Below are 9,149 nucleotides of genomic sequence, written 5' to 3'. Positions count from 1 at the left end.
CACTGAACAATCACCCAGCATGTTCCTGAAAGATGCTCTTTATTTAAACATATATGTACAAGTAGTTTCAGCTTATTTTCTGCATATTTGTTCAATATTCAATATTAGGGCCTTCATGAATTTACCACAACTACAGGACTCTTAAGTTATCAGAAGGAACGGAGAGTGACAAAGAGCTACACTTTGACGTGCATCACTAATGTCCTAAATACACTCGAACACACACCATCTATTGTAGGCATTTACAAGAATTGCATTTATTTCCTGGTGTTTATCATAAAAATGCAAGACTAAATTCAGAGGATGCAAGTTGCCAGCAATATCCATAATAACTATGAACAGTGTCATACAACCAGTCTATTTCCCAGCAGCTGATGGCTGAGATGAAATTAGTTTGGCCAGGAATGTGGTGGCTTGGCGTAATAAGCAAGTGAACCATTTAATTAAAATAAAACTCACCCTATTGAATGAAGTTAAGTGTTTGCATATACACAGATGACTCGGAATAATGTGGGTGCTACTAATGGAAATGCTGACAGAAAAGTGGCTCATATGAGGTTAGCATTAGCCTCTTTAGAGTGCAATGCAAAAGCATGGACACACTTTTCAATGTTGTGCTACAAGGCGATCTTATAGTTCTGTCTGCTCATATTACCGTATTTTATCTTTAAAGGTTTGACCTTGTGACCCCTGCTCCTATTTGCAGTTTGTGTATAAAAACAAACATCAAGACTAACTTGTATAGTTTGGATGATACTGATGCACCTGCAGTTTGGGCACATATGATTTGGCTGTTCACTGTCTCAATGCTACGTTGAAACCCAGACATATTGTTGGCCAGACCTTTTGCTGCTAATTGGTGTTCAGCTTAACATGACCCACCATTGTAGCGGTGTTTACAGTGGTGTATTAGTTTGGTCAGCAAAGTCTGTCTTAATTTGAATGAGTTTTAAACCTGCCAATTCTTATGTCCAGAGAATTACTGTTCAAGCCAAAGCATGGAGTCAAAGATGCTGCTTCACAAGTCACTTAATCTGTAGCCTAGTTGTTAGTCTGCACCTCCCACCTGCAAACAGTCATACAAACAATGATGGCGTCAAACATTATAGGCCAAAAACAGGCATTTTCCTGTCAAACAGAGAACCGGAGCATTTATACTTTGTGGATACTGTACTTGTAGTTCTATACATACTGTACATCAGACATCAGTGATTAGCCTGTATCACCACTTTGACGATAAATGGAATGACCCAATCTGTTTCTAAATTAGCACATATGTTTTGTTTACAATTGACGTGTCTATGTTCCTCATTATTTTTCAAATCTGTTGTCTCTACTCCATATACGCAGGTGACAATCACTTAGAAAAGCCCCTCGGCTGCTGATCAGGGATCAGTCTCCAAACGTCTTTGACTAAAACTGTAATAGCTCTTGAATAGTTTCAAGTAACTGAGGTTCTCTGAGTCACAGGAAGTGATGTATGTCGTGATGTGAGTGTGATGTTTCTGACTCGGGAACAGGGTCAGTTACATGATGGCGCACTGGGTGGCTCCACAGCAGTCTTTAATGACGGCCACCCCAGACTTGGTAATGGACGGTTTATTGGGAGGCGGCTCCAGGGTTTGTCTCTTAGGCTTTGGAGGATCTTGTCATAAAGCGAGAGGAAACAGAAATGATCACACTGTGGATGTGGATTTGCAGATACTCCTGTTTTTTTCTGAATGTGCGTGTGGGTTATTAACTTCTCACTCACTTTGTGTGACTTTGAGCTTCTTCTCCAGAGGCATCAGCTTCAGCCTGAGGAACTCGGCCATCTCCTTGTCCTCCTCTTTCTCCCTGGGGTACAGCAATCACATCTCAGTTGGTGAGGCGAATGCAGTTCAGTAAAATCAGGTCACAGAATGTCTGTATTTACCTGGGCTATACAGTAAAAGTAGCACTGACTGGACATTATATTCAAGTCACAGAGCTAAGCGTCTGTTTTTCTGAAAGATGCAGTGTCCCTGAAGACACTTCTGCCCTCTGAATCTATATTCTGTTGCACAACAGAAAAAAACTTGACTTACTTTGGACAAGGTCAACTAGAATCAGTTTTGTTTAATTCTTGCATAATTTATAATACTTTTACTTTGTATTTGTTTTTCTTGTAAATGACATATACTAGAGTGTCTATACATCTCAGATTTGGCACAAATGTCTACATGACCTTGAGGATGAACTGATTAGATTTTGGTGGTGAAAGGTCAAGGTCACAGTGACCTCTCATCTGTCCCATGCTCTTGAATTTGGCTGGTTGGCAGAGGCATACAACCACGAGGTGGTAATTCCAGTTGGAAGGTGGAAATTGGATTAAAAATCTTGTTTATCACATGGTGAATATTTCTTTTTCCATTTGAATGAACAGAGCAGTGTTTGATGTGTTTGGAACATTTGGAACTGTGGGTGGGATTTATCTTTCAAAATAACTTCTCTTCAGCTCTGTGACTTCAGTGTAATGACAATGCACAGTCAGCACAACCTGGAGCTACATGTGGCCTGGGTGCTGACAACATATGCCAGTGTTAAATACTTTTCTGTTGTGACTGTGTCAAACACACTGGGTCCTAACACACAATCAGTGTGTCCAACAGGCTTTGAAAGTGATTCTTTCAGTGGCTCAGAAACGTGCTCATCCAGTGTTTTCAAACCTGAGAGTTGACATTTTTGTTGGGTCTATCTGAACATTCTATCAGTGTCTCTCTCTGCAGGTTATTTGTGGAAGCGGAGGAGGAAGATGATAAAATAAAAATGCACCCCCCGAGCAGGCAGTGCTGTGATGATGAAGTGACCCCCGTCTGCCTTCACTCGTGCTCACATTCGTTCATCACATGTACTCTAATGAGCCTCTTTCCCGCTGTTTCTAAACCATCCTATGTGTATCAAATGAAGAAACAGTGGATGCAGTTCATTCTAACACTGAGTAAATAGTCTGCACTCCCAAACAGCAGCCCGGATATTAATGATACCTCTACCTTAATCTCTCCACCTCAGCGTCGTCGACCAGGAAATCTCTTTTCTGCACCAGTTTATGGATCTTCAGGATCAGTTCCTCCTCTTGCTGCTTGTGCTTCTTAGTTTTTTCCTTCTCTGGGAAGAAAATGAAAGAGGTTGAATCATAAACAATGCCTGGTGGTAAGGACAAGGGGGTAGAACTGAAACCTTAATATTGTATTTTCTTGCAATAAGTATCACAGCAGATCCCATGCTTTTAGCTACCTGGCTTTGAAAAACCTTCCATCAAAGTCGCTGAGTCACATCACACGCAGACCCTTAATTATCCCCTTGTATAATTTATAACAAATAAGGCACTGATTAGGCATTTTATTTTATATATTCATATAAATTATATAAATCATGGATTAGAAACATTTTAGCCTTAGCTCAATCTTCCCTCCTAGAGAAATCTTTTTGCTTCATTTAAAGAAGGAATTTGCCTTCACAATCAAAAGGTCCACAAACACAAGATCCATCTTTCCTTGTCTCACTTCCTAACCTTCACATTCCGAAGCACAAAAAAAGACGTAGACCAAACAAAGTGCATGCACACATGAACAGCTGCAGAGGCAGGTTGTGTAGCACTGCTGCTGTTTAGACTACTTGGGAAAAGGGGTTTGAAAAATGACTGCAAACATCAGCTCTTTCTCCCTCCAGAAATAAAGTGGAGCGGTGCAGCTGCGGAGTGCATTCTCATGAGGGATACAGTAATCAAATAAAGACCAACATCATAAATTAGGGCATCAGAAATGACCCCAGAGGTAGGTAAATGCCTGTCTGGCAAAATTCATATAAAGACAAGTTACACAGTACACAATTTTTGGAGCACTGTCGGGCTTCCTTGTAATTCAGATACTGAAAAATCACAATGTATGCTAAACTATCCCAACGGTGCTGGAACTGACTAACGAGTTAAACCAGTATTTGATTGTGTACTCCGACTGCACCACACAGGCTCCAATAAACCATTCAGGGAGTAAAGATTAGTGTTTACTGAAATCCATTTTGGACACCTTCCCTGGAAAAGCGTTCCTCAGCTTGTATTGCCTCAGCGGTGATGATCCAAGTGTGTCTGTGTGTGTACAGTTGTCTCTGCCTCATAACTCCACCATAGTCTTGTCATCAGTCTTGCAGAGTTTAATGTAACAACACTGCCTTTAAATCACCACAGCACCTGCTGAGATTCTGGGACACTGGTGAACTGCAAACAGAGATTTTTATGTCAGGAGCTCTACTTTTGGTCAAGTCCAAACAGGACATGTGGACGCATTCATACACAGAGGCTCAGTTCTGAGTGGTTAATGTCCTGAAGGGCTTACAGCTGATTTTCTGATGTTGGTTGAGAGGCAGAATATGTATATATGTATGTGCGGATGCGTTTGAGCTATACCTGGTACTGCGACAATCTGTCTCAGCTCCTGCTTTAAGCTCATGATGTCTTTGCAGAGCTGAATGTCATCCATCCTAAAAAACATTGTGAAAGGCAACAATAAATCTCCCATCACATTAAATAACAAATATTGGATGTCTTCATCTGGTGACAGTGATGATAAGCCCTGGATAAAGAGCACACAGAGCTGAAAGCCCTTCTCTCAATACAGTGATATAAAACAAGCTGGCCCCACTTTTTCACATTTATTAATGGTGAGGTGAAGTATTCTTCAATGATTAATCAACTGTTAAAAATGTTTGGAAATCAATTTCTTTTCATAACCACAAATCCCTGTACTGCAGTGTACTACAATAAGACATCACAGCCTGAGGCGCCTGTCACACAACAGGAATGTGTGTGCAGATAGAAAACATGGAACATAAATCAATCCACGCTGCTCTCTGAGCTTCCTCCAGCCCTGGCATCTCACCCCCAGGACCTCCTTCTCCCTGAATCTCCGCCTGTCTTTCACTCTCCATCTCTGCAGAGCAGTGACAGCTACCACAGATTTCATTCTCCCTGTGATAGATCAAGCCGATGACTCATTCACGGCCTCCTTCCTCCGCCTCCCTCTGCTTGCTTTTACACCTCCCTACTTTTTCTTTCTCCTCCCTTGGCCCATCCCTTCAGATGCTTTCTCTCCCTCTCTGTTTCCTTCTCTTTCCTTCTGCCTTGCGTTCAGCTCTAGCAGCTCTATCTATGGATTCCTGCAGCTTCTGCACACTGATGGTCCATCTGCTAGCCATGAGCACGTGTGCACGTGTATGTGTGTTTATGTGCTGCTGTCTTGACTCACACAGAGCCTGACAACAGTGATGCACTGTGGTGGCCTAATGAAGCCTTTTAAGTGGGCGTTGGAGCGAACATTATCAAATGAGTGCGCGCTCTGGTGTGTGGCAGTTCCATCTGACACCCTCGCTCTAAACACACTGTTCAGTTCAATGTTTTACAGTAGAGATACAATTTGTTATAGTTAAATAAAGTGCCTGAGACAGTGTCATGTGTTTCCACACTGAATTTGGTTTTAGAAAGGTGCAATGTTACACTTCATAATAATATAATACATTTTTCCTAGTCCTGCTCATTGATTTGCAACATTGCCTGCAATGTTCTAATAAAGTGAAAAATATTTCAGGGATACTGAACATAAGGATAAAACTATATCATCTCAGTGTATATTGCTATTGTGAGTCAGTATTAAATTAATTGACATAAAGGTCATTTTCCAAGTGAAAAAAAAAGCTATTACTTGCTTTACATTGCAGTAAACAGACACTAACACTTTGTTGCACCAAGTATCGGCATCTGTGATACCAGCTTGGATTTACTTGGCATCACCTCTGAAAGGAAATTAGCAGTATTACACATCACTAGAATCGAACAACGCAATGACGTCAGATTGTTACTTTATAGTATTAAATTGTTTGATCACTTTATCAGCGTCCCACAAAGCACAGACACAACATGCCAATGATAAAGGCAGTGAGGATAATAATACAGCACTTCATCTCAACCGCTATGTCCAGCCCTCTGAATAAAAGGGCCGCTCCACCCAGTATCAAAACGCCTTCACACAGCCAACATGAATCACACAGGGAAACAACATCATGCATCATGACTGAGACTGTCATGGCAACAAGGCCACCTCATCATCCACTCAAGGACAGCAGCAGGGATTGATATGACACTTTATTGATGAAAGTCTCACTTTATTATGTTGGATGTTGCAAAAAATACAGAAACAGACAATTCAGCAACTCACATGAATCGCAGCTCTGACTCCCGGCGCACCAGGACCTCTCGCAGGCGCTGGATACGAGCCATCTCCACCTCGATCTCCTCTGGAGACATGGTGCTTTCTGCCATGGAGACATCTGAATGACCTGAGAGGCAGAGGGATACACGCACAGATAAGATCAATATGGAGAAATTAAGCAAAGATAGGAGGGAAACAGGAAACTTTAAAAGCAGTGTGGGCAGGAGAAACTGGCATATATCATCTTAGTAGGGAAGTTATAGAAAAGAAAAGTCAGTGCACTTGACCATAGTACAGATTCCAGAGCTGCATTTTACTATGATTTCATGTCTCAAATACATCCAAGAATTCTTTTGTTGTGTCTTTTTATCCGTTTATACTTTTGCCAGCATGTTGGCACACACAGTTCTCACCTCATCTCCCTGTGACTTGTTGTTTCACAGCAGCTGAGAACATGATGTTTGGAAAGAAAGCACCGTGTGTAATTGAGAGTAGGGGTGTGAAGTTAAGTCACAAATGATTGCCTTCCATTTTAAGACTTCATTTGTGGATGATGTGAAAATGGGGGTTTGTCATGCAGAAAACTGTGAGACCGTTTCCTCAGAGGAAAGCTGTTGTTGATGTGGAAGGAAAAAAAAAAGTTCAGACATGGATCAATAACCAGTTGTGGCTCTTTGCTGATTGGGTTATTCCTCCCTCAGCTGGACCACTGACCTCACACACTCCACATCAGTCAACAGAATGCAAAGACACCACAGCCACTGACCAAACACTTACTGCTCTGATCAATGCACTAACCGCTATTCATGCCGGAGCACCAACAACAAACTGTTAAAGGAGATGGGGATCTTTGTTTTCCAGATTTCTATTTGTCACGTGTGTGTAATAAAACTAAATATCTGGAACACTTTATTCTAGATCAGATGTGTGATGGTGGCAACATGTAGAGACAGTGTGGTATGTTATAGGCTCATTTGCTGGCAAGAAAATTCCACATGTTCAGACCTTGTAAAGTTGAGTCTCTTTAGAGTGTATTGCACTCCTCTTTATTCTGCACCCTTGTGGATAAAGAAGCTTCAGGTTGCCTGTAATGATTGTATGTAGATGCTACTCAAAAACTCTAGGTGCTGTACTGCAAGTGACTTGTTTTGTAATGTAGAGTCAGCACTTTTCAGGCTCTATTAGGAAACCTGGTTTATAAATTCATTTATCAATCGAATAATTCCCAGAATGTCATTGTTATGTTGCTGTCAAATCTTAAATTCAGTGCTGGATGATACCAGTCATTCCTGTGGAAACATGAGTGTAACTGCTTGTTAAGAATGTGATTATGTTTTTGTTTTTTTTTATGTATATCTTATAGTTTGGCTGTGATGTATGTCTTTTCTTTTTTTTGGACTCTGAGTCTGGAAATAAAATGAACTGATGATGTCAAACTGATGTCATCAGGGTTATTTATTTCAGTGTCATCTTGACACTGTAAATTTACAACAGAAAGCTTGTATCATAGAGTGGGCGTACATGAATATGTGCATGTTCACCAGTCAGGGAGGATGGGTTTATGGGGGATTAAAGTACAGATGTCTCAGCCTCTGCAGCTTCAGTTTTGATGATATCTTAAGAATCTGTCTCACATAAGCCCTTTATGTAGATCTTAATCGCTAGAGAAACCCTTTAAATAAAGATTAAAATGCAAGTAAACCATATCAAAAACATATGACAGTACTACAATATAATTATATATCATATGTGATGCATCCAACTTCGCCTGGTGTTTCTGCAAGTTTATCTTCCACTTTTGAGGAGAACGTGAATATTTTACAGACACAGCGTAGTGAGACTGGATGCCAAAACAGTGATCGGCTGACACTGATACTTCGTGTCAGTGCAAACATTCATATTTAACAGACTGGAACCTGAGATATGTTGGCATTACTGCTTGAAAACTCCTCAAAATACACATCTTTGAAGTCAGTGTTATTAGTGCTGTCTGTTAATTCTCCATACTGGCTGTGAAGCGATCCTTCCCTAACATATGACTACACTACAAAATCCCCAGTCTTCATAAACCTGAGTACACAAATAATTTTCATTTGAAATTCTGGGTTGACAAAACTGAACGTGACATTTATCACCAGCAGTTCTTCTACCGACATGGTCCTCCTGCAGCAACATAAACTGCAGTCTGCGTTTGAGGTACTTCTCATAGATGCTTGCTGAGGGTGATGCTGACTCATCACAGCAGACAAGTCTGCACAGGAGGGACTGGTTTGTTTGTGTCTCAGTGATGTTGAATCATCACCCAACATGTCTGGTGACAGAAGACGCTGACGTCAAATCAGAGTTTGTCTCATGAGGCTGCAGCAGGATCTAAAGTTTGAGAAGTATTTTTTTTACTTCCTTACCTCTTTTTCCTTTCTTGTTTTTCTTTGCTCAAAACGCTCCTCTTTCTCACTCTCAGCCATCCATAAGACCATGCTGCATTAAGTCACGAATGGACCATTAAAACTGGCAACATGCCGGCTCAATTATGTCTTAACAGCTCCCTGTCATGTGAGCAGGCCACTCGCACATACTCAGCGCTGCAAGGAAAGAAGACCTTTGACACTTCCTAATTAAAAGCAGTTTACTACAAAGTTTTAGCAAGCAATGCTGCTGCACACATCCCCAGCAGATGTAAACCACGCAGGTAATAAATCACTCCTGTTTCAGTAAAACAAACTGGCTCAGCAGTGTACTTCAGGATTATGGGTAAATGAGAACATCTTAGGGAGTCTGGATGGTGCGTGGTGCAGCTCACAACAGAGAATTTCTGTACATATGACATCCAGTGCACACGCCCCCCGACACAACCTGCAATCATCCTGTATACACACTGGGACTGCTGCTGCTGGAGCACAAAACAGAAAGTGCAAGGCAAACATAACC

The 9,149-nt window shown here is 41.2% G+C and overlaps 1 protein-coding gene across 1 annotated transcript in view; it reads right to left on the bottom strand.

The window, feature by feature from the left end:
- Positions 1-28: 28 nt before the first annotated feature.
- Positions 29-9,149, bottom strand: part of bmerb1 (bMERB domain containing 1) — an 11,099-nt gene continuing 1,978 nt past the window's right edge. The window contains exons 3-8 of the mRNA XM_020596211.1: positions 6,228-6,465; positions 4,424-4,497; positions 3,012-3,126; positions 1,754-1,836; positions 1,531-1,645; positions 29-1,066 (exon numbers count right to left, since the gene is read on the bottom strand). Coding sequence (XP_020451867.1) covers positions 1,042-1,066; positions 1,531-1,645; positions 1,754-1,836; positions 3,012-3,126; positions 4,424-4,497; positions 6,228-6,465 — 650 coding nt within the window. The 3' untranslated portion in view covers positions 29-1,041. The remainder of the gene's footprint in view (positions 1,067-1,530; positions 1,646-1,753; positions 1,837-3,011; positions 3,127-4,423; positions 4,498-6,227; positions 6,466-9,149) is intronic.

The sequence above is a fragment of the Monopterus albus genome, unplaced genomic scaffold (assembly GCF_001952655.1).
Source record: "Monopterus albus unplaced genomic scaffold, M_albus_1.0 scaffold29.1, whole genome shotgun sequence".
Lineage (NCBI taxonomy): Eukaryota > Metazoa > Chordata > Actinopteri > Synbranchiformes > Synbranchidae > Monopterus > Monopterus albus.
Note: the sequence above shows the minus strand (reverse complement) of the source record. Positions and strands in the feature narration are given on the sequence as shown.